Source organism: Neopsephotus bourkii, unplaced genomic scaffold (genome assembly GCF_033783945.1).
Source record: "Neopsephotus bourkii isolate Nb327-2 ecotype Australia unplaced genomic scaffold, CSIRO-AGI_Nbou_v1 NB_1181, whole genome shotgun sequence".
NCBI classification, from domain to species: domain Eukaryota; kingdom Metazoa; phylum Chordata; class Aves; order Psittaciformes; family Psittacidae; genus Neopsephotus; species Neopsephotus bourkii.
In genome coordinates this window covers 5,020,631-5,046,701 of record NW_026901666.1, presented here as the reverse complement: position 1 = coordinate 5,046,701, position 26,071 = coordinate 5,020,631, and the positions used below count along the sequence as shown (strand labels likewise).

Here is a 26,071-nt window from a genome sequence, read left to right as displayed (position 1 = left end):
CTTAAGACAGCCACTGGTCCAAGGGCTCAGAATGGCACCGAACACCACCCTTGGTCCATACCAACCCTAAGATGGGATAAGGCAGTCTACACCGCCACATTCCCAACAGCATCATGATGCCACACCTGGAGCTCTAGCCACAGCCCTGAGGATCAGGTACGCACATCTGAGAACAGCTAGAATCAGCAACTAACTGTAGCCATGGCCCCTGTCTCCAAACCCAGGGAGAAATATGGTGCAAGAAGGAGACAGCATCACCAGAGCACACAAATGCATGCTCTACTCCTCACTGCTTCCACCACTATACCCCAGTGTTACTCCTTCATTGACGCTGGAACCAACAAGGCTACCACAGTTGCTTGCACATCCATGGAATGCTATTTGTTATAAAGACAGAAAAAAAAATCAGAAATATCCTCCAACTCATCAATTCATTAGGTTAGCAGAGCTCATGTTGTAACTCTACAGACTGCATATGAAATACTGTCTGCTTCAGTGTATGGTTTTATTAAGCTATACCAACTGACTCAAGGGATTAAACATTTTACTTTTATTATAAACTCAATTTCACTTCCTTCAGAAATAGAAACATCTTCACATATACCTAGACCTTCAGTTTTCAAATGAAGGTCTGAAAGAGAGCTGTATTTCAGCTAACTGCTGGAACTGTACTTCCACATGTTGGCACTGAACCTTAGCCAATGCCTAAGGTTACCAGAATGAGCACAGAAAGGTGCACTTCCCTTAGCATTTCATTTTCTTTCAAGTTTTACAGTGACAGACCATCTCATGTAATGCTACCAAAGTTAACTTTAAAAATCACATGAGCTCATTTAAACTGCTGAGGCACATCCTTTCTTCCGTGTAAGTCAGTTTCATAGGCTGCGACAATGAACTGAACTAAAGGTTATTTCAACATACTGCGCTCTTTACAAAGACATTGTTACTGTAGTAATTAAAAACCCCCAACAAATATGCATAGCAAAACCAACCTGCATACACGACAATTTGTTGTACCACCATTCATATAAAGCATTTCAATCCAAAATGGTCAGAAACAATCTTAAATATCTGCATAAGAATTTATAAACATTAGTAAAGATATACCACAGACTATAGCTTTCTAAGTTTTCAAGTGTAAGTTCTGGTAGATATCCATGTTTAAATGAAATGGACAATACCAGTAGAGATATATACCTCTATCATCTTTATTTATAAAGAAGTGACAACACTAAAAAACCACATTGATAGCCAGTGCTTTGAACAGTGAAGGTGGGATCTAAAAAAGTCTGATTAAACTAAACAACCTTAGGTCTTTATCCAAGTTGCATATCTGCCAGGAATGCTGAAATGCAAGAGTTTACACCTGCAATATTCCATAATGGAACAGCCACATGATATCAGATACAGTCTCCAATTTCCAAACCAATACATAGAAAAAAAAAAGCCATCACTAAGTATGAGAAGACCTCAGCAAGTTCTTATTGCTTTTTGTGTTAAATAATAATCTTCAAATAAACCAAAACCAAACAATCTCGACAGTATCTTCTTGCTCATCCTCCTGTTCATTCATTAACACTGGAAGCAATCAGTTATTATATGATGCAGCAACACAGGCATTTAAAGAAAAAAAAAAACTTATTTAAGTACACGGACATCCCCACCCTCCCTGCCCACCCTCACCCTGAAACCCACTATAACCACTTACTGCCTGGAGAGGACCAAAACTCGGTAGACAAAACCAGAAATCTGACTACAGGAAGAAGGAAACAGAGGGAGATATAGCTTCCTTAAATATTCAAAATCTGATGTCTTCCAAAACAAAGCACATCATCCTCATCATTTAAAAAGGGAAGTTGCTTTATATCTAATCCTTGCACATGCTGAGTAGTCCTCAAGTCCACTGAGCTCCACTGTGCAGCAGTCGATTTTGAATTCAACAATGCTTCAAAAACTACAGTAATATTCAATGCACTTTTTACTAAGGAGAGGAAAAAAGCAAACGCATGTTGATGTTGTTCTTGCCAATTCAGCATTTCTGCAGCAATTCCATTTGTCTCTTGCAGTGTTAAAGTTCTAACAGCATCAGTCTTCAGAATCGTCCTCAGAAGCTGTCGGAACAACACAGTATAATTAGAAGCCTTGACAAATGTCTGTGACTTCCCCTACCTTGAGTGATAAAAATAAAGGTAATTTTATAATATTAAACAGCAGATTATAATGCCTGCCTAAACCTTGTGTAATTACACAGCTTAATTTTTAAATGCATCTCATGTCTGAAAATTACAGCATTTTCAAATCAAATCTTGACATTATGAAATGCAGCGTCCTCCTGCTGTTCTTCCTCAAAAATAGAAGGAAGAAAACTTAATTACGCCAGAGATTCAAGTTTTGTGTAGTGTTTACAGTGGCTAATTCCAACAGTAGAGGAGAATATATTCAATCCATGACAGCAGCACCCAACACAAGGGAAAGAAATTACTTGAAATTAACAATTTGGATACTAAAATACCTACAAAGATTCAGCAGTACAAGCTTTTTTTTTTATGTATATATACTGCTTAATGCAATTAAGTCAGGCCCAGTCACAAACAGTTCCTCTCTCCAACCCCATTCTTTCAGCATATTCAAAATGAACACAAAGCCCACCTATGCACAGAATTTTGTTGCTGCAAGGTGACTTATAAAACAAACACATATTTAAAAATAAAAATCAGCACATATCTACAATAGGCTTGTAACGTGTTAAGCTTGTCTGTAACAGAAATTTAATCTGTCCTCTTAAGCAAATTCTGTAGGCAATAAAGTATTTATATTCAAGTAACTTGCTCCACCTCTGTACACAAAACAAAACAAGGTAATGTCTGTCTGCTCATTTCTCCAATTCTTCAAAGAGAAATGTAACTGAAGAACCATCAATGACAATTCTAAACCTCAGTATTCCTCAACTGCAAGTTAGATAAAGCCTGAATTAAACACATATTAGATTACTGTGTAAAATGGCAAATAACATTAATTTTTACTCTAACAAGGATGCATGTAACTCAGGAATAAATTCCGAACTTAAGTCCACCTTTGCTTTGAATGCAGAAATAATCTTCAAATCATCTTTTGCTCCTTGAACTAAAACTAAGACACACACACAATATCCCTTATCATAGTCTAAATCCAATGCACTGAAAATTCACATACAAGCTTTGCATGTTTTCAAACATTCACATGCACACTAGGGAAAAAGAAAAAAAGCAAGCAAGCAAACAAACAATGGCAGATCAACTAGCTACCCTTCTACTACCTATTCATTGTGCCCAGCATATAGTTCTGAATTCAAACACACTGAAGAAGCTATTTGGCAAAAAGTAAGCTAGTCCTTTGCCAAAACCGGCACCTGTTAAATTTCATTCCTGAAGTAGGTAGGCCAGACCAAGGAATACATACGGGTGTAAAGTGTGGATAGGGAAAAAAAAAAAAAAATGGAGGGAAGAAGAGGAAATGGCAAGAGAAGTATGTTAATTTAAGTGCAGTGAAACTCAACTTTGAACACTTCTTTTCTACTAGGACTCGTGTAAATGGCTACAACCCGGAGATCACCACCAGTTCCATAACTGTGTACTCCTAGAATTACAATAACCAAACTGTAACTAGTGAGGAATCTTGTTATCACTTGCAGAAAACGCTTCTGTGGTCCAAACAGAATGCTGTTGGGAAATTAATCATGGAGAATTAAAACCTCAGAATAATTCTACTGATAATGGAAAAAGCACTGCTGGGTAAAATAAAGTTTTCAGTAATTAAGTTCAGTATTATGAATCTTGGCAAGGAGGATTGTACTCATTTAGCTCTGAGTTGATCTAATGGGAGGGGAGAGGAAGAGGGGAAGCACCTACTTTCAATATCTTCCATATGTGCCTGAAGAGTTCTTGCAAGGTTAATAAACTAGAAACAAGGCAGAGAGAAAGTAGTTTAAAAGTTGCAAAGTTATCTGCAGAAATTTGCAACAAGTTAACAAAGTTTTCTTCAATTTTCCTTTACTTTTCACATCCCAAAACCTAATCCCAGTTGTAAAAAAAAAATTAAAAAAATCAATGCAAATCTAATATAAATCCCACACATTAGGCTTCAAAGTGCTATTTAAGTTATTTCAGTTTCCACTCTTATGTCAAATGTTTCTGGTAGCAGTTAGTGGCATCATCTTCATGTTCTACAGTCTGTAAAATAGATCAATTTTGAAAGTAAAATACATGAACAAGTGTCAGTGTTACAATAACTGTTCCTAGAAATTGTAATAAAAAATAAATAAATCACATAACCTGTAAGGACTGCATTATCTGGATCCATTTCATTTACTTGACTATTACTGTGGCAAAACAAAGGCCTCTGATTGAGATTAATGAAAAATGCATAAATACACTAAAGATTTTAACAGTTAATAAGAAGTTTAAGAGCACAATTACTATTGAACAATGGTGGCAGCTTAATCTTACAAGGATGTGGTATCAAAATCAAAGCCAAAATCCCTAGGAACACAAGCTCTTCAGGCATATTTGAATGTCTCAACCACATTGGTTTTGGTTGGTTTTTTTCTGTTTTGTTTGGGTTTTTTGTAAGTGACAATCTACATCACAGTTTCAGTGACAGTCCAGATGTTGAGACACAGCAAACAAAATGGAACAAGAATATAATGCTACAGTTCCCATAGCTCAAGTTGCATGCTTGGCATCAAACAGGCATCGGTGTTCTCACTAGTTTACAAATGCAGTGTCACGCAACTGCATAATGCTGCCTCCTACCACTAAAAACATATTATTTCTGCAATACATTCAAGCCAATAACCTGCACAGGATGCTTGCTAATATTAGATTATATACCTCTAAACCTGTAGCAGAGTAAAACTAGACATTTTGTTTGTGGATCATGGAATACAAGCTCTACGTTAGATGTGTATGGAAAAGAGAACCACTGTTCTAATACAGTAAGAGATTAGAGCACAATCCTGTCTCTACCCTAGACGGCTAGTACCTGATAGCAGCCATTCCAATAAGCCTTGGACAAGCTAAATATGGTAATATTGTCACTTAGTATGTAATAAAAAACAAACAAAAAAAACCACACCAGCTTTTCAGGAGTTCAGTTGGCAAAGGGTACCAAATAATTACCTAGAGTCAAACAAACGTGTATAATACAGGATTTCTGAATAAGTCACTATGTAACAATAACTTTCTATGGTGATCTCTTACTGGTAAAATGTGTACTTACCGTACTTCTAACTCAAGTCATTTAAGTAAGAAGAATCCAATCAAATACAATCAATAAAAGTACTGCCTAACACCAGAAAACCATACTATAGCTGGTCAGTTTCAGAATGTAATACACAAATACATTGTTAGGCACAGTCCAGCAGACCAGCACTGCAAGGTCCAGACCTTTGCAATGTAGACTGGCATAATGAAAAAAAATCTATCAAATAAGGTAGTCCAACATTCTTAACTGCATGTTTTGTACAGAGGGAGGCTACAAGCAAAGCAATGAACTACCAATAACCATGACAAAAATAATTTTGCAACACAGTAACTGCAGTAAAGTAGTACCCCCAGTTTAAAAATCAAAACATGGAGTTACTGCATCAACAAACCCAGACATAAACTTGTTGAATAAGCATGCTTCCTGGGTATCTAGTTCTTAGGTTGCTCAAGGTAACAATCTAGCTCCAAGTTCTCTTAACAAGCAATTCCAGCCATAAAAACACTGCATACTTACTCTAACACGTGTGCTGGCCTCACTTGCTGTTCCTAGCATATCAGAAAAGCGCTGCTCACATAAGTGTAACAACACTACAAGGTAGAGACCAGAGCTGATGAATTCATAGTCTGCCTTAAAGGAGATGAAAAGAAACATTCAGAATGTCAGTGATGTTTGCATAGAGTATTCAAGAAGTAGAACAAGAAATAAATTTTACTGGAAACTTTATATATTTGATCAAGCTGTTCCAGGAAATACTAAAAAAAAGTATTAAAAAAAAAATTAAATTACTGAAAAGCTACTTACACTTCTGGTTCTTCCCACCCACCCCAGATCTAACATGTTACCCTTGAAGATTATTTGTAGAACTTTTTCTATTCAAGACTTATTAGCATGATTAGTTCCCAGGAAGAAATCTAAGAATCCATGTATTGTATCACTGGGGAAGATAACAGCAACAAACTTTGCTGGTTTCTTTTCAGTGTTCCCAGCACTTTACAGAAAACCAAATTAAGGGAAATATTGTAAGATCTTTCTGATGTTATAAATGCTTTGAGAAATTATTTCCCCTGTTAAGATAACCTTTGAAAATGCCACTGCTGAACTGATCATTTAGAATCAATTCTTTAAGTAAAAGTTTCAAATTTCTTATTTCTATTGAAACACAGTGACTGTAACACTCAGCAGTGCTAAAAATTAAGATGGTGGCACTCTTGAGAAAGACTTTTCAGAGTCTCACCCAAGTACTGGGAACTAGAGTAGTAGGGTTAGAGCTTCTGCTAAACAGTAAAAAAAATAATTAGAGATTGATTTTTGCCCTCAAAACTGATGTCACTATTTTCTTTCAACTTCTGAGGTGGGTAAATTTCATTAGTCTGTCTGTATTCATAGAATAACTCAGAGAATAAGAAAAACTCTCTGAATAAACTTCATTAAAATAACACCAGTTTTTGTTATTTGTTCATTTTCAAATACTATACAACCCAGTAGTTCTAAGATGATGTATTTTATATGACAAGAGTAATACTAATGGGCCTTTGATTATTTTTAGTTTAGGAAGGTACTTGAAGGAGCAGCAAGAAGATGTTAGTAAAGAGATTGGTTTCTACCACTCTAATGAAAACAATAAAAAGTTTTTACGTGATGTTATGTTTAAAAAGTGGTATGTTTAAAACAATTACTGAGGTGTGTTAAAAACAGCTAAAAACAAAGACAATGACTTAATTTAAAATTCAATCTAATCATACTACTACTACCACTACACCCATGTGGCAGACACACTGGATTGCAAAGCTAAGATGACAGATCTGCAACAAAGAAAAGGATAAGATATATTACACTTACTGAAAGCTCAGCTATAGGAAGCACAGCAGGAAGATAGAATTTGTCTGAATATTAAGGAGAAAAATCTGTTCCATGTTGACATTACTTTATATGCGTAACAGTCCTTCTGAAAAGGAGATGCATTTGCCCTCTCTAAAGAGCACCCTCCCAGCACTAAACCAACACTTACCAAATTAGGCAAAATATACTAACTTGTTCATTTGCATGTGCCCTATAGAGCTCATGAATGTCAAAGTCTTCCAGATTCAGATGCAACTTCTCCTTGCACAGTTCACAAGTTGTTACTGCTTCCAAAGAAGAACCTGGTGGGGAGGAGCACGGGAAAGTCAGTATCAAGTTACAACAATCTATGACATGACATATGACAGAATTATACAAGCATGGCAAACTCTAATTAAATCTTGACTTAATTTTGCAGAGCAAGGTTAGAAGAAAGCTTCTAATACACACAGAGCTACTATCTACTAATACCAGAATTTAAAAGCTATAGCACGTTTATTCTCTGCCCAGCTCCACATTTTGTTTCATGTTCATGGCTCTTACTGGAAGTCTGGCATAAAATTGTTGCTTGAGCTGTTTGAATTCTACAGTGTAACCCAAAAATACACAAAAGTAATAATAAATATACTGGAATACCTTAAAGTTATGGCCAGAGTAGCATTTTGTCTTCAAAGAACCAGGTTTAAAGCAAGCTGATCCATAGGCAACAAGATGAACAAAGCAAGTTTATGGTGGATTTCATGCCTTATAAATACTTCAAACTAACTTCTTCTACAGGCTGAGCCTTCCAATATATCCCTACTCTGATGTGGGTCCTCTAATAATGAGTAAAAAAGTAGAAAGATGCTAGCACCTTCCTGTGGAAAAAGTATTCCATGATCTTCATGCCTTCAACCAAGCCAACTTTTTTTAAATCTTAGTATTATTACAGATAACTTACATTACAAACTGGTCAATTAATTTATTAAAAACATTTGTACTGTGTGCCATTTGTGAAGTGTTTCTTAAAATTCTACTGCACTTTGAAATTGGTTTTTGTTTTTTGTTTTTAACAGTTTTAAACTGCCTTGAACAGGAGGCAGTAACATTTTTGGATTGTCAAATCCCCATCATTCTGCTAGTCAGCCTGGTTATAAGTCTAAACAACTAGAACCACATCCATGAGAGTAGGGAACAAACTCGCACAACGCTGTAGAGCAGCTCTAGAGCTATGCTTCTGCAATGTTATATTTTGTCCAATTTCTTAGTAGACAATCCCAAAAATGCAAATGTCTACATGACAGTTATTGGATCTACTCACATGAGAAGCTGCAGACATACAATAACCCTGTACGTGCCACTCTGTTGTGTGTCCCCAGCTATCTGTTTTTCAAACAAATATCTTGATACTAGAAGAGTAATTCTCCTGATAAGCCTCCCAGTGTAACTGGAAGTCTATCCTGGTCTTGAGTCTGCTTTACCTGAATTAATCTTGGACTGCAGCCATTTTTTCATGCACTCCTGGTGAACATACTGCAGACTTCCAGTGCACTTGCATGGCTCTATTAAAAGGTTGTCAGAACTTGAAGAGGACATCTGACAGATTCTGCATAAGTCACCCTCCTCATCTTCAGAATCTTCTAAAAGCAGGCTGAATAGGAGTATCAACAAACAATGAGACACACTGTATGTAAGACATTTTATAATCACAGTTCCATTCAAACTTTTCTCAAACCAACAAGGACTAAAACAAATTTCTCTGAAGACAAGTGAGAACACAGCTGACACAGGACTGAGTTGCCACTTAAAGTTTCCTCTTAACAAGATTACAGAAAACTCATGTTAAGTCAGGTACATTTCATTATCTCAAAAGAACATTCTAATTTACCTCTCTTTAATTTTCTGGAGTCTTTCTGGATCTCTTGATGGTGGTATTTTAGATTTGCTATTTTCTTGTCCTTCAGACTGATTCCAGCCAGAGGGAATAATATCTACAGTTATCATAAGATTGTCAGACAGACTGTTTCCTAATGTTGGAGGCACTGCAAAGCGAAAGAGAGAACCAGGCAGAATTCCAGAACTTCTCCTACTGTGGGTTGAATCTGGTGGGGAGGCAGTAGCTGTAGGAATACCAGATACTGCAGGTGTTGGTGGTCTGTTAACAGAAGCCCAAGGAGGGATATCTGATGCTTCAAGAGAGGTCTCCTCACCTGACTCTCTTCTTCTGAAGATACGTTGTGATCTAGCAGTTGTATCAGAGGTCGAGATCCTTGCAGATTCATCTCTCCCTTCTCTTCTTCTTCTGGAAAAGAGTGGTGTACATCTATTCCTCAAAGATGATGATAACCAGGATCCTGTACTCCTGCTTTCAGAGTCTGGTCTGTAACTCTCCCCATCTGAATCAGAGTTATGACTTTGAGAAACTCCTGATAAACCCCATCTTCGTCTAAGAAAACTAAATCCCTGAGAAGCCTCAGATGTCTGAAGTCCTGGAACTTCTGGAGTTGCAGCTCCATTACTGCTCGACAGAGTAGAAGCTTGAACTCTCGGGACTACTGTTGACTCTTCAGAGCCTAATGATCTGGTATGCAATGAGTCTTGGCTAGACCTTCGAGAGAAAAATGTAGATGACATACTGGATGCTAAACGAGACAGAAGCTGTCTGGTTGTGCGCCTCCCTTCACCATCAGCTGCAGGCTCATTCAGTGACCTCTGAGAAGATAAAACCCTTTCAGAACCACTTGAAGAAGGAGTTTCATCTCTAATGGCAGTAAGAGAAAATGCTGGCTGCATGCTCCTCTGGGGAGATTCCAATTCATTTCTCCTTTGCCTTGAGGAATAGCTGAATCTTGAAGAGCTCATGTTAGAGTCTCTGTTGAAAAGGGATGGCTGATGATCAGAAGGCAACTGGCGGTTCATGGATGCATTCAGCCTCAAAGTGCTTAATGAGGTCTCTTTTGGTCTTGCTCCCTCTGCATACGAAGAGGCAGGCCTGTCTTGAAGATCTGTTGCAGAAAAGCAGAGAAAAGTAGTATAACAGGATGTGCTCTAATTGCTACATTTTAGATGGGTAACTCTGCAGAGTTCCAATTATTACATTCCAGATGGGTAACTCTAAAGCATAAATACAAAGGGCAGGATTTTGTGCTCCTTCATCAAAATTCTTTCAAATTTGGCAAGTAAGATTCCAGAGTAATATTAACTTTACATTTACTTACCAGAATTCTGAAGTTAAACTGAAACCTAGACTTATTTTAGTCTGGTAATCCACTTGGAATTTAATATCCCCTCAAATCTTCAGATTATCTCACTTTCTTATATGCAAATATGAAATTCTGACCATCTGTCAGAAGTTACATAAGAATAGCATATGTATTAAGAACAGCACACTATATACAATACTATTTAAAACTTAAAAGTCCATTCTGCCTATAAACTGAGAAAGATAAATCAAAATCTCAGCAATGAGGCAGACACAAGAGCACCCAAAACAAATGCATGGATAAAGCCAAGTATATTCCTCATCTATTACAACAAGCTACCCTTACTCTTCTCATCATAAAATCATCAAGAGCTGCAGTTAAACACTTCTTAAAGGTAGCAGAAAATTACTGGCTTTGGATAACAGAAACTGAATAGTATCTAAATAAGATGTGTATCTTACTACAATGTTTTAAACCAAGAATGCAAAAATAAAAAGAATATCCTAGAAATACTATAATTCCACTGCTCCAGTCTAAAAGCGTTATCTAACTTTTATCAAAGAAATGCAACAACCAAGTTAGCTCCCATGTTCAGCTATGTAACTGGCTTAAGCACAATCAGAGTTACCCATTCTGGATTAGTAATCTCATCTGCTCTCCCAGTAACTTTGATTATCTATACTCAACTAGACAATTATCACCACACTTTTGTGTCCTCCCCTGCTTATTAAGTGTGGACTTATAAGAAAGATTGAGAATAGACTTCTTGCAACAGGGCCTGTAGCAACAGGACAAGGTGTAATGGTTGTAATCTTACAGAGGGTAGATTCAGACTAGATGCAAGGAAGAAATGTTTAACGGTGAAGCTTGTTTAACACTGGAATAGGTTTCCTGGAGAGGTGGCAGATGTCCCATACCTGGAAACATTCAAAGTCAGGTTGGTCAGGGCTCTGAATAACTTGATGTAGTTGCAGTCCCTGTTCATTGCAGGGCATTTTCAACTAGATGACCTTTGAAGGTCCCTTCCAAACTAAACCATTCCATGATTGTTATAAGCATATTTTCCATAAATTCCTTTAAGTACCTCAACACATTGAGAAGAACTCTACTGTAGCTGAACTGCAGCCAATATTACATGAAGCAGCTGGGCAGGCTAACATCAGCTAGTCTCCTTCCTCAAACAGCTAGACTGGAGTGGGGGCGGGGGAAGGCAGGGAGGGAAGAAAGCAGCTGAAGCCCACTGACCTCATTAGAATGGAAAATACTTCCAATATTTTAACTACATAACAAGCATAGAGAAAAGACAGGAGGCAGAAGATTTCTCTACATACTCTGCAATTTAAACCTTTCGTGTTTGTAGCTTTGACGCCGTTGCTTTTTTTGGACAGGAGGAAGGGGTTGTTTGTGTTTGGGTTTTTTAGTTGGGCTTTTTTCGGTTTTGGTTTTCCCTTTTTTTTTTTTTTTCCCTTTTTTTTTTTTAATGGGCTGTGCATTGCAATCACTATTTATTGTTGAAACTATGTGGAAGATTCTAACTAAAGAAACATCTGCAGAGATGCCAGGCATCTGCCATATGGTTTTGATTACACAGCAAGGAACACGGTTGGGAGTTATTTTTATAGCACTTAACAGTGTCACTACTCCTAGAAAAGCAGCATGCACAGCACAAAGCAAGGGTCTCCTCCATCCATCTCTCCCATCAGGCTCTACCACATAAACTCCCAACTGCCCACTTACTAAAGCAGTGCAGAGTATGATGACATTAAATCATACCCTTGTGGTAAGGAAAGACTGCAGGATGAAATCTGGAACTAGTTTTTATCTTTTCTGCTTATCTCCTATAATTGTACGAATGTTTGGGGTATTTTGGGGGGGTGGGGGGAGTGTTTTTTCTTGTTAGATAGGTTTTGTTGCTTGGTTTGTTCTTTGGGGGGGAGTTGCATTGGTTTTTTTTTCTTTTACATGTTGGCGTCTTATTGTTCGGTTTGGTTTGGGGTTTAATTACACATTATGAAGTACCACTAATGCATCTGCAAAAGGAAGCAGATCAAGACAGACAACAAGCTTCCTTAAAGACGGCTCTGAAAGGCCACAGTATTGAACAGAAAGTGAAAATGACAGTACAGAAGTTAACACTAGTTCTAGCAGTTACTGTGGAACAAGCCTCTAACCTAGTGTAAAGTATGTGTTTATTCATTATTTTCAGTGTTGTAGCAGTTTCCCCTAGTAACTACTCAAAGAGAACCCAAATGGAAAGAGATCATTCATTAAAACCCCTTCCTGTGTCCAATTAACATATTTTTTCCCCATATGTAAACACAAATCTTATGATGAACAAGAAGCTTACTGACTACTCACATTGTTACAGCGGCAAGCACCAACAGCATTTTCTTATAACTGAATGCATCTATAAGCTAGAACATTCATATATCCTTTGATGGTTCAGCCAACCCACTGAAAGTCACCAGGCAACTTCATTTTAAAAGAGAACCTTAAAATCAAATAGATATTTTGGCTTTGTGTTTTGAATAAAATATTCAAAGAACACATGAAAAAGCTAACAAGCATGCTACCTATGGGTTTACAGGCTTACAGATGTACAATACATACATGTTGCAGATGAAAAGTCACTGTTTCTGTAGCTGTGATCCACCAGATTATTAACAGACAGATCTGTTCTTCTTTCCAACTCTCTTCGTTCTCTCACCAGCTCAGTTCCAAGGGAGCCAAGCATCACCGATGAAGACCTAGGAATCCTACTGCATCTCCAAGAAGAATCTATAAAGAAAAAGTAAGCAAATCTCCTGTTTCTGTAATCATTTAAACACCAATTAAACCTGCAACTTAGACGCACATACTGGTTATACCATATCAGGTGCAAATTTACAATGCCACTAAGCTGATCAAGTGGACAAGAGTAAACAGCACCTACTTAATCTTGCTGTGAGTTAGTTCTGAAAGCTGAACAGGAAAAAAGTAACAACACTTTTGTCAAGAGTCAGACCATTTAACACTCATACAGTAGAGGAGGAGGAAGAGAAATAGCATCTTGCTTCTAATGGTAGCTAGTTATTAAACAGGCTTTGCAATATGGCAAAACAGCAGCATGAGACTTAGTAAATGCTGCCATTCTAATGATGCTTCTAAAATTCTTTTTCCAGAAAGACAGCCAAAGCTTAAATGCAGCTTAGACACAACTATGACTAATACTGGTTTTGCTCATATTGCAGAGTAAACATTTCAAAGGGGCACTTGTTTTTTTGCTAACAGCTCCAACAACTGAATAGTGACCTGTACTTACTTTGACTTTGAACAAACTCTTGCTCCTAAAAAGGTGTTCTTCAATGGCTCTGAAAACTCCACCTCGATTTTGTTGTACTGACTTATAAATCCAAATTTAAACATTCATTGGTCAGCAGTACAATGAACAACCAATCTAAAAACGGAAAGACATTATGGTCCTATACCATTATAAGAAATGTTACTGGTTTCTTACTTTTGGTGAATGATCACCATCAGCAATACTGGGTTTTGAGCAAGAACTTTTATTTCGGGGGGGGCAGCTGTGTGGTTCCATAGGTGAATATAAAAAAAGAACCTCCATGCATCTTTGCAAGGGTAATCTGAATTAATTGAGCAGTCTGCTTAGAATTTCCAATTAAGTTTTTGACTGTTATTTCCTGACCCCTAGGCTTTCATTTGCATATTGTTTAACCCACATCTATCCAAGTATAGCATACTTATTTACAGCTTTAATGAATACCTCACATCTTCCTTAAAGAGCTCCTGATGTAGAATGTTTCTTTTCACCTAGCCTACAGAATAAGTTTAGGCCCTGTTAAAAAAAAAGTAAATTCTTTCTTCCCTGACCCCTAACAGCAGTGCTCTAACCAGCCATGACACTGCTTCTTGAAACAAAGTAAAGTTAAAATTTCCTTTCTGCTGTCCCTGGCACATGTAGTTTACCAACACCTTATTACTCATGAAATAACAGTAGCTACACTCATTCTTTCCTCAAAATCTTAACCCATTAAGATACATTTAAACCATGAAGTTCAGCTTTAGTGCAAATGGAATAGGTACAGGTAATAGTTTTGAAGGAACATGAGTACAATTGGGTTTTCAAAAGACCACATTAGCAGCATTCTCAGAACTTCAGATACTGCCATCAGTGCGAATATACTCTTCTGTTAGGCACAGAGTTTTAATATTTAGAAAAACTAAATCATGATATTTCAAAGCAAGTTTTTAAAACTTGAGAAAACCTGATCTTACTAAAGACAATTTTTATGTAACTCAGCTCTAGTAAGCAACCTCTCACCTGAAAAGGCAGTCAAGCCATTATTTCTCACAGAAGAGGTAGATGTACAAGACAGCTTAGGTCTCTTTGAATCACTATCTCGCTGCTGGCCATGGAGTCTTGAATATGCTCCCTGAGTTCTCTCAGACTCACCATAACACCCAGATGTGAAATGAGAGGAAGATGATGTAGACTGAAATAAAAAAATTGACACATTATTTCAGGTGTACTTCCACTGAACAAAAGCATACATAATGCAAGATTCACAAAAAAGTAAAGAATAATTTTAAGACGCAAAAATCACTATCCCCACATTTATGCAATACAGCCTTACCAAAAAAAACCAAAACAAACAAACCAAACTTGTTTCTATTATAATCATCATTATTTTTCCTTTACAGATAGATCTCACTTGCAGGGGAAAAAGATATTACCGACCTGTAAGATGCTATAAACATGATCAAATATAGCTTTGCAGATCTCCGAGTTAACCATAATTTTGCTGTCCAGAAACAGCAGAAACTGATCACCTTCATTTTTTTAACAGCTTAACTAATCAAGCTTATTTTTTTGCCAATCCAAAATACACTTAGCTAAGGAATCAGGTCTAACTTCTTGTAAGCTGTTTAAGCCACATATATTTTTATTATATTAAGCTCAAGTGTAACCAAAACGGTTCAGGGTAAAGAATGGGCACAAAGCAATTTTTGCAGGCAACAGCATTGGAAGAAAGTTTTTTGGTAACTATTACTAAATAAAAAAAGAAAAAAATGGGCTAGCTGTTTGTCTGGTTACTTGTAGCGAGAACATTTATTTTCTATTCAAAATATTATGTAATTTTTTAATACATAAAATTTGAGCTCAAAAAGCTCCGTTGAACTGTTTGTCTTCCCAGATAGTATCTACAACCAAGATCTTTTAAGGATCAGCCAGATTAAGAGTAAATGTTACAGTTGTGTCTTATTTTGTTATGTTTCTTACTAAGCTTATGCCAAAACTTTTTAGTCTTTAAAAACTAAAAAGCACTTCTCTTATCTCATCATAAAAGACAGATTGGAAGACAGAGAAACTACAGCAAGCAGTAAGCCAGGTTCATTTCCCTCTTGAACACTTCTCTTTTAATAATTTGCTGTTTGATAAGCAGAGATTTCAGAGCGTCTTTAGCAATATTGATGTGCATTAGAATCGAAGAGAAAAAAAAACCTAACCTTAATGGGAAAAAAAAGTATAATTTTGAAAATTCTACAGCATTAACTTAACTAGATACATAGGCCACTTGCAACCACAGCACTGCATTTCATCTATAGAGACACCTACTGTGACTTCCCCCCTTGAAGGCCATCATCTCCACACTAGCTCCTCCCTCCCCTTATTTCAAACTGTCACCTTTAAGTGACAGTAAGAAAACAAACAGTATTTAAGGTGATAGCACTTGCAAGTACCCAAATATCTTTTGCAGTTTGAAAGTGAGCAGAATTTTCACTTGTCCAGTCTTCCCACTAAGTATCTTCACAGTTGTCTGCTTTTCTCATTTTAGTATTCCTCCTACAATTGGAAGTAGTTTTAAGCTCTACAGTGCTTAAGCATATCAAAGAAGCAAACTAATTTATTTTTGCAGTTATGAAGGTACATTTCAGAGCCCAGCTAAGACAAGCTGTTAAGGCCCAAGTCTTGGATCACAGGTGACAGTTAAGCCTCTGTTTTCTTCCACAATATGCTGTAAAAGCGGCATCGACATAAGCACAGTCAGACTATGAACTCCACAACTAAGTTTCCTAAAGCAGATCTCCAAAACCATGGACTTATGTTAACTCACAAAGCTGGTAACACGGAAAAGCAAAAAAAAAAAAACAACCCTACACCTCCTAGAAATACCCAATAGAACAAGCTGAGCATAAACGGTATTAATTTTGCCATCCATCAGACTGTAACATGATTTAGTAAGACCTTGTCCAGAAAGATTACAGTGAGCCCCTGCTAGCAGGTTTGCAGATAGAAAGCACCAAGGTAAAACCCTTGTAAAAGAATTAGAAAAGGAGAAAAAAAAAAAAAGAAAAAAGAAAGCATAATACATTAACAACTCTCACCAATCTGCTCCTGCTTCCCAAAAATCTTCCAGAATGTGGATGATCAAGTGTCCCTGAGTAGTGAGCTGGAGAGGATGTTGTAAGCTTCCAAGGAGTTTCACGGGTGTCTCTTTCTCCAATACCCCAATCTCTACTGGAACTATTCAATACACTGGATTCCTGAAGAACAACATCAGTGTCATACACAACTTTAACTCAAAACTAACTTAATATCCAATCTGAATATTGAAAACACAGGGAAGTGGAGGTAACCACAAATCTGGAAACCCTTCATGAGAAACCCCAAGGGATACCCAAGAGGAAATGAAAGTCTTAAGAGACAACCACTGGTTTTTAAATTACTTCCTAGCAATTATCAGCTCCTTTATCCATCCTCTGATTTGACTGTGGACAGTAAAAAGTTGAAGTGTAAGGCTTTTGAGACATTACCCCAACTCTAAGTTACTCTAGCAACAGGAGAGAATTAAGGACCTCACTTTCAAGTGTTAAGTAAAAAAAACCTATACGTGTAGAAAATGATACTCTGTGAAAGCAAAAGTGGCTACTAATGAAAACGGGAACCGTTTAACACGGAAATCTGTCTGTCCTTAAGAGAACCTCAAGGAATGAGGTTCTACACTACTAGTTTCACTGAAAGTCAATAAACAGATGATAATTAAGGAAAGAGATTGCAATTTAATTTGCGCCACAGAATAATCCCCCAAATTGGTAAAATGAATAGAATTAACAGGAATCAAACCTTTTTATTTTTTTTACAGCTAAGCAGAGTTTGTAAGTGATTACTTGTCCATCCCCTTTCTAGGAACTATTAATACTACAACTACAGCAGTTTCTGTCATCATTTTAGAAGTTTAAGAAATAGTAATTCTCATCATTCTCACAAGCAAAATTAAATCTGAAAATAAAGTATCAGCCAGTAAGTTCTGTCTTATTTCAGAGTCTCAGTGGCATTCATCAGGTTTCCAAACTATTTCATATACGGATAAACTGCCATGGGTACAAGACTACACAGCTTTAAGACAAAAATAAAGCTCTCATAAAACACTCTTAATACAAGCTATACCTGCATTTAAGTGCTCTTGAAATACCTTCCTTTTTCTCTACCTGTCAGATACTGAAGATTTGAGAATTTCATTTAATTTTACACATCTGGATCACCACAGTAAAGACTTTACTCCAAGCACAATACACCTACACTAGCACAGCAAAGAAAGCCAGTTCATGGAACTACACCATCTACTGTTCTAATGCCAGCACAGCGCCTGCTAGCTGTGACACCTCTGCACTGTGTTCATCGTGTCTTTGACAGATGTCCCAAAGCCAAAACAGAAAACAAGCAACATACTGGGAATCAAAAAGTGGCTTTAAGACAAAGTAAATGATTTGTCATGGTGTCAGGAAAGCTCAAACTAGCTGCTATATCTGAAACTAAAATATATATATATATACACATACACACACACATATATACATAAGAAATTTATAAAGAAAAAAAGTATCTCCATTTGCTCTCTTTCAGTTCATCTTAACACTATTTAACACCCCTTGCTAGACCCTCACTGTTAAAGCAATACACCAGATAGTCTATTTTTGGTGTCTACTTTCACTAGCAGAAAAATGCGCTCAGGAGAACATTTTTACACATTACACTTGACCCTATCACTCCACCTAAAAAAAGAAAAAAAATAAAATAAAATAACACAACCAACAAAAAACCTTAATGTCTTGCAAAATGGTTAACAATATTGAATCATCAAGCATTGCATTTTAGGGTTTTTTTCTACATACCATTACACTATTTTTGTATTGTAACTCACCCAGAAAAAAATGCTTGCTATTCAGTATTCATCAGATTCATTTACAATTAGCTTGCTTATTATGCCTCCTCAGATGAGGAGAGACTATCACCTAGACTGATCTCAAAAATGTGTGACATACACACACATACTCAAAAGTCTGACAGCAGTCTCAAAAACTGTTTTCAGTTAAGTGATTATCAGGTATGGTCTCCAGCTGCAGAAATGACTTTGCATTAAAAAGCCAACTCCCTACATTGTCTTTCCTCTATATAACCAAAGCACTACTGAAAGCCATACAGTTTTTTTCTTCAAAATGACACATCTTTTAAATTGCTTGGAACTGAAGCAGCTCTTAATATTTTAAGGTAGTTTCTTAAAAGGATTAATCAAACAACAAGGCCCAACCATTCCACTCCTATCTGACTGGACTTTATTTAGACTACTTGTATCTTCTTGCCCTGGCCACCTGCAATATAAAACAGCTCTGTAAGTACCAAAGGTTAGTCAAGAAAGGGAGTTTCCTATGCATTTATCACTAAGCACTAGTCTTGTGTAACGAGCTCTCAGACTACTTTATGAATTAGAATAGAAGGGATACAACATAATCTGAACAATCATTTTCTCCTCCATTTCAACTCCAAAGTGTTACAAAGATCATTCCTCAGATTAGAAATGATTTGTTCATTAGGAAATAAATATACAGTGCAGTGCACATACTGCAGTTCATGTAGTAAGTGAGGTAAAGTAAGTAAGTCTCCTGTGTTACAATTTTGTTAACAGCAGTAACACATCTAACTTCACAGCACCAATTCAGCTCACCTTCTGATGAACAGCTTTCAGTATGAAAGGCACACTGTGTGGACCCATAAAACACTATAAAAGAGTAGGACTCTGATTCAATTTTGCCGAGCAGACGGTCAGTGAAAAGCTTGCAGGAACCCAAAATGCAAAAATGACTGAAGATTACCCTTATGCATTCTCTATTGCCTATTCTACTAATGACCACATATATGTCTGGTATGGCAAAATAAACTGTGCTAAAAATAATTAGTGCTCTATTACTTGTAAAACTATTTCTGGAAAAGGCATTACATAATACAGTGTCCCAGATAGCTTGTCAGCAGGGACCTGACTCATAACTATTTTATTGAAGAATATGAACATTTAATCATGGGGTTGAATTTCTACTATTTCTAAGACCAAGATGGGCTTACATTTTCAGACTCAAAGTTGAGGTGAAATTTGCCGACAGGAGCAGAATAAGAGATTTGAGCCAAACAGCCATCTGTTGTTTCTCAGTGCCCAAAATAATTTTTCAAGTAGTTTAATCTCTGCTTCCCATAAAACTCTTCCAATGTGAATGTATCTGTAAAGTGTTAGCTCTTACTCTTAAGCATGGCTGTTCTCCCCCACAAAAGCAATTTAGTTAGTGAAAAATATTGCATGTGAAACAGCAGATGACTTTACCTCAGTCCTGTTTATTGCACAGAAAGCCTGGATATATTAGCATATTGACATGATAGTATCATATAAAAGCCTAAAGGTCATCTTCTTGCCTACTGTCAATTCATAGAACCACAACATATTACTGTAACTTCTGCATCATCCACAAAAGTGTAACACCCTATAGAGATCAAAGTTCAAACAAAATCCTCACCTCCCCACAACAGAAAACCCCATTCACCCAGGTTTAAGACTGCAGTGCCTAGTGTAAGATCCATGGTATCAGAATGCCCTTCATTCATAAACCAGCTGATTTTTAAAGGTGCAGCTACAAAAGTCACAAATGGCAAGCCTAGAACTATGAATTCACACTGCAGAATACTGTTACTGGCCTGGTTATTAGATCCTTGCATTTTAGAATTAAACTAAATGCAAGGCCCTGCATGGGACTTTTTCCCTTTTTTTGGGGGGGGGGAGGGGAGGGGGACAGGAAGAGTTTGATTTTGGGGGCTTTGGTTTTTTTTGGGTTTTTTTTTCACTTTTTTGTTTTGTCTGGGGTTTAGGGTTTTTCTTGGTGAAAAACAGACATTAATTTCTACTTTACAGAAAGAGACATATTACCTGGTATCCAGATTCTAATCTCCATGAAGGTTCTCTTGCACTGTATGCACCAGCTAAACTGTTTCCAGTCAATGTTCTAGATCCTAGTGAAGAGCCAGAGGCCTGAAGAGAGATCCTTCGAGGAATTCTTGAGGGTTTTGACTCCATTCTTTGTATCCTGTAGAAGGACACACCAATTATTTTTATTTTTAAAAACAGGGATCCACATGCAAAACATGCACAAGTCATTTTGAGTGCATCATAAATATGATGCACACATACAAATATTTACACAGCCCTTTGGTATGACTATACATCATCAAAATGGGGAAACGAGTTCTTACTCTAGCTTTTGTAACCTTGTCTTTACATGTTGTCCCATTCCATGTTAGAAAACTTACAAAAACAGCAAAAAGGGCTATGTTACATTACAACATATTCTTGCTATTCTATGAGAAGTGGAATGTCCTTAAGAACCCTGTCACACTAGTATTAACACAAAATGGGCCAGGAGTCAGTGAAAGAGTCACACAAACACACACACACAAAAATATCAATAAAATAACTTTTTCAGTCTACCTGCCTCAATGAAGTATCTAACTTTCCTGAGACAACTCCCCTGAAATTAACATATACAAAAGACTACCTGGTGTCCCATACGTATATGTAAATCTACCTTTGAGACACTGAGCGTTTATTTGCTCTTGTTATCTCTTGGCATTTCAAGATAAATGCTGGTGCCTTTTCTCTGCGAGAAGTGATCCTGTAGAAATTCCCGTCCTCGAAAGAATACTCTGACTTACTGTTGCTCAGAAACTCCGGATAGTTCACTAACTGGCTTGCTAACATCCCCAGATTCTTCCTCCTCAGCATGGTACTGCCAGAATTAGACCACAAAAGGTAGCTTTTAAATAAAAAACTTAGTAGAACTGCAGTATCCTCATTGGTGTGGTGTGGGAAGAGTAGCACAGTAACTAGCAACTCTGAAACAGATGGCAGAAAACTCCATTGGTACAAGGTGATTTGCAGAAGTGGTACAATCTGTTTTATTTAACCACTTTTAATTTTGGCTTCAACCTTCTGGGAATGGGAATAAGCTATATTGGGGGGGGGGGGGAAGTCACTCAGTAAAGCACATTTTTTCCAACACATCAGCCATGCTCATCAGTAACACAATCTGTGAAAAACTGCTGCATCAACCCTAACCTATCTCATGTTTGACTGCAGTTCCAAGTTGAGTTCACATACTTTTAATCTTGGCTGAAAGTCATATTCCATTACGTAATCTACCTGGTAAAAGCTAGTTTGTACTGAACCCCATTGATTAAACTATTGGGCAGCTGACATTAATTTCCTTAATGGAAGGCTTTTGTAACAACTGTACTGGTGCATGCTCCAATGTGAGCTGTGTCGTAGAGCTACCAACAAAGTAAGCCTTAATACTCAATTTTTCTTGCAAGTAGAAATTTTGTGGGTTTGGGGTTTCTTTGCTTGTTTTTTTGCCACATAAACACCACCCTCATCCCCAAAAAACAGAACATACAGCATACCAACTTTAAGTAAACATTTATATTCTTGTACAAAAGACCTACTGGGTTGTATTATGGAGAAGCACACCAGCTTTTAGACCATGCTTCAGATATTAGCAACCCATTCACTTCTGCCAGAGACATGCCTGAGCTCTTGATCACTATTCCCAAGTTTACTCAATACAGTCCTACCAACTATAGCTGGTTTCTCTTACAATCAGTTAAACAAGACCAATTCAGGAATCTGAAATTCTTACTTGCCTAACTTTGGATTAGGAACCTGAAATAATGAATTCATTAAATTTCCCAGATCACATTTAAACCTGTAAAAGAATACTGAGCAACTGCATGCAATTATCAAAGTTGTAAATACAGCCATATTTATAAGAATGCTCTAAGCAGTGTTCCAAAGTACACAAGAACAGTGTTCCATCATGAAAGTTTAAAAGAAATTCAGTAAGGACAAGTCTAATATTCTAAGCCACGTCACTTCAAGTGGATCATGTGTGCAATAAAATGCGTGCAATAAAATGTGACAAACATACTTCTTCACATTTGTAACATTAGATAAGACACTATAATGATGGTTAACTTAAGCTTTAGAATAATCTGCCATTAATATGCACTGCCAAGTCTAGTACTCATCTGATGCTTAAGTGTGAAAAAAAGTAACTATTTAAGTTGCAAACTGTGAAGCTAAATTAATGTCACGCTAAGACAGACCAGAGTGTATGGTGGACAGTCTTGATGAGATCTGACACCCAAAGCACTGTTTATCTACATATTACCCTGACACAGAAAAATAAGGGATAGATACACAGAATAACAGATCAAATTTTTTAAGTACCTGACAAAAAGCAGCAGCATGACCATTTTTGTTACATAACGTTCTGGATCACTTTGCTTCAGACAGGTATGGAACCAGATAAATTAAGTAACATTGATAAAAAAAGTGAGACACAGGCATGCAGCATACACAAAGGTCCTAGAAGGGATGGAAGCTCCTACCAGTAGAAATTCATGGCCAGATGAACCGGGGGAAGACACACACGTAGAAAGTTGCAAGAACTTCAAGACTAACTTAGAGATCACCTCACACTAAAAAAATTGCTTATGAACCACCCACAGGTGAAACAAAATAAAAGCATTCAGATAGGAAAGGACAAGGTGAAAGACTGTGGACACCAGAAAACTATCTCTAAAAGCTGAAATAGAGTGCAAAGTTAGTAAATTGTTTCTACAAACACACATAAAAAGGCACAAGAGTAATTTTCTCCTCCAGAGGTAACCCCAAGAGGACAATACTATCAATCAGCTTAATCTTTTACATTAGCACAGGTTGCTATTTTAACCCGAGTATGTTAGGATGATACCATCTATACATTATTTTCTTTATCCAAGGAAAGAAATCTTGCAGAAACTATACACAAAGATGTTTAGTTAAAAGGCAGCAAGTTAGAAAATGCTAAATTTAATATGTTAGTTTATGCATGCATATTATGATTAATTTCTTTAACACCATACACTTTTCCTGCAGTCCTGGCCTCAGCCAGCAAATAACACAGAGCTGCTAAAAGGATGAATCAGAGTTGGGTAAGAACAGACATTTGACAAGAGGAGCCCTGCCTTGTTTGATGCAGAGGTGGAAAGGAACTGAAGGGGGGAGGGAGGGGGAAGAGGAGGAAGCCTTATGGTCTAATCAAAGAATTTCTGCTCAAGGAAACTGGATTTTATCTCTGCATTGTAACAAAGATTCAGGGGCATGAAGCATGTCATTCAAGTTAATTAAAAAAAAATATGACTTACACTGATCATGGTAACACACTGAGGCAGGTCAAGGTGAACACAGAATCACAGAATCTTAAGCTATTACAGAACACCACACAAAACAGTGGTCTCAAAAAAAAAAAAAATCCTATTATTAAACCCACAGTAATACTTGTCTGCAAGGGGAATAGTGTGTTTTTATAGGGTATTTCAGAATGAGAATGGTTCCCTTTTACAGTATCAGCATCTTAAGGAGTTTTTTTGAATGATCACAAAAGACACACAAATTAAAACCTTGAACATTTTGTTTACAGGTGAATTCAACAACTCCCAAGCGGTAATTAACATGCTGTAATGAGTTCTTTAAAAACAAAGCAGCCACCTCAATTTACACAAAATGTAGTGAGACAAAAAAAAAAAAAAACCAACAAAAAATCAACAAAAAAGCCCACAACTCTTAAATAACTTCTGAGCAACAAAAATAGTAACAGCAACAAACCAATCAAACAAAAAAAAAACAACAACAAAACACAACTAAATCATGTTGCAATCTTAACTGATTTAAAAGCCTGTTATTGCCACAAAAGAAAGGAACACCTTACTCAAATATCACACCTACTGCGTCCTTCACTGAGCACCCTTAACACACAACCCTGACAAAACACTCTTCTGGCTCCATCATTTTGACGCTACTTACTCTACCATCCAACAAATGAGAAGGGAAACAGCAGGGTGAGAAACGCTTTTCTCAAAGTGACTTATTTCATCCATTCATGCCATGTTACACAACTTAAAAACCAAAAACTCATGGAAAATATACGGAAACAACTCTTGTGTCTCCTGGAATAAGGGATATATAGGATGCCTCTCAAGAGCTGGTAAAAAAGAGAGTTCTGAAATCAAACCTTTTAAATTTAAAGTTGTACCTGGGAAACACACTGCCAAGTTGTAACAGGAGGTGGAGCTGAACAGCCTATTTTGAGCACACAGCTCAAATGTCCTACCCTTCTTGATCTGTCATCCCTCCAAATAGAATATAAAAGATCAACTAGGGCTAACAGAGCCACACATACAGATAACAAGAGAAGAAAGTCCAAGAGGTCTTTGTGGGAAAGCACAGTAATCTCAAAAGGCAAAAATAACATAGACAACAAATACATAAAATAAAAACCTCTAATCCCTCCTCTCTTTTGCCCTGACCCCTTCTACCAAAAACTGAGAGGCAATTTGAGGTAGTCATGTCTACCAGTAAGAAGAGCTTTAACTTCCACTCTTCGAGTAGTACGTGAAAGCATTCTTGTACCCTAAATCAGAAAGGAGCACACACTTCAATCCCAGCTTCTAAATTCAAGTTTTCTATCTTAGAGCTATGCAATGGCACCTTTACCTAAGACTTACACTTTTACGTTTACAGATTTTCGTACGGTTTGATATAGAACTGGTAAGTCTTTCCCCCCGAGCAACTTGAGATCACGTGTCCTCCTCACTGTTTACTCACAATCATGATCTTATGACAAACAAGATGGAATGCAGGGACAAGTCTCTCAGCCTGTGCAATTCTTTGTTGAGGTATTTTCTCAACCTTTAATCAAGGAAGGCTGACAAAACATCCAAACTCAGCAGCCTCTCAGGAGTACCAAGAGCAAGAAAAATATTTACAAGTGCCGATCGTTTGTCTCCGGTGCTGCAGCTAATGCCATGAAGGCTGGGCTATTCCAATGTATCGGAGCTAGTAGGTTCAAGGCAGCTGGCGCTCCACAGAGCCACTGAAAAGGGCACCATACACCTCTTCGCCGGGCTGGAACGGAGAGGCTCTGCCACCAAGGCTTAGGCCCCTACCGGAGCCCACGGCCGCACCCGCGATGCAGGCCCACGCCAGGCCGAACGGAAGCACCGACCGCTCTTGCCCCAGCCCTACAGGGCAAAAAGCTCCTCAACGGAAGGAAAAGCACGGAAGGACACAGGGCATCATACAGCTCAGCGGCCAGAGAAGGAGCGGAGACGTAAAGCCACCAGAGGTACTTTGCAGAAAGAAAGGCGGCGGAACCAGGCGCCTGCCCAGAGACAAAATGGTTCCCCCCAACCCTGGCGCGGAGCCGCCAGCCCCGGCTCCGTACACAGGCACAAGCTGGGCTGTACGGAGCCATCCTTCCCTCGCCAACACCGTAAGCAGTCGCTACTCACTCTCACAGCACAACCTTCGCGACGCAGACACCCAGAAGCTAAGGGCCAAATTGGACTGGGCCCACAGGCCGCCACACGAAGCAAAGCCAACCCAGCC

General features: G+C 37.7%; 1 protein-coding gene across 2 annotated transcripts; it reads right to left on the bottom strand.

Annotated features, from left to right (window-relative positions):
• Positions 1 to 1,193: 1,193 nt before the first annotated feature.
• MARCHF7 (membrane associated ring-CH-type finger 7) lies at positions 1,194 to 26,025 on the bottom strand. Of its 2 annotated transcripts, XM_061363846.1 has the most exons (11): positions 25,289 to 25,307; positions 20,516 to 20,672; positions 16,653 to 16,811; positions 14,587 to 14,758; positions 12,876 to 13,043; positions 8,951 to 10,067; positions 8,544 to 8,713; positions 7,276 to 7,385; positions 5,758 to 5,871; positions 3,888 to 3,936; positions 1,961 to 2,111 (listed from the first exon to the last, which is right to left on the bottom strand). In XM_061363846.1, exons 2-11 carry the CDS (start codon positions 20,660 to 20,662, stop codon positions 2,086 to 2,088), a joined length of 2,232 nt encoding a protein of 743 aa, XP_061219830.1. In that variant the 5' UTR covers positions 20,663 to 20,672; positions 25,289 to 25,307; the 3' UTR covers positions 1,961 to 2,085. The 2 variants fall into 2 exon arrangements, with proteins under 2 accessions (XP_061219829.1, XP_061219830.1); XM_061363845.1 differs by lacking the exons at positions 3,888 to 3,936; positions 25,289 to 25,307 and adding an exon at positions 25,975 to 26,025 and having other exon boundaries at positions 1,194 to 2,111.
• Positions 26,026 to 26,071: the final 46 nt, after the last annotated feature.

Excerpts from the sequence above, each read along its gene's own strand:
- MARCHF7 (XM_061363845.1), bottom strand. The coding sequence starts at position 20,662 with ATGGAGTCAAAACCCTCAAGAATTCCTCGAAGGATCTCTCTTCAGGCC. Across the intron at positions 14,759-16,652 it reads TGGGAAGCAGGAGCAGATTG|TCTACATCATCTTCCTCTCA; the intron begins GTGAGAGTTGTT and ends TTTTTATTTCAG. Across the intron at positions 7,386-8,543 it reads GCAGTCCAAGATTAATTCAG|GTTCTTCTTTGGAAGCAGTA; the intron begins GTAAAGCAGACT and ends CCTCCCCACCAG.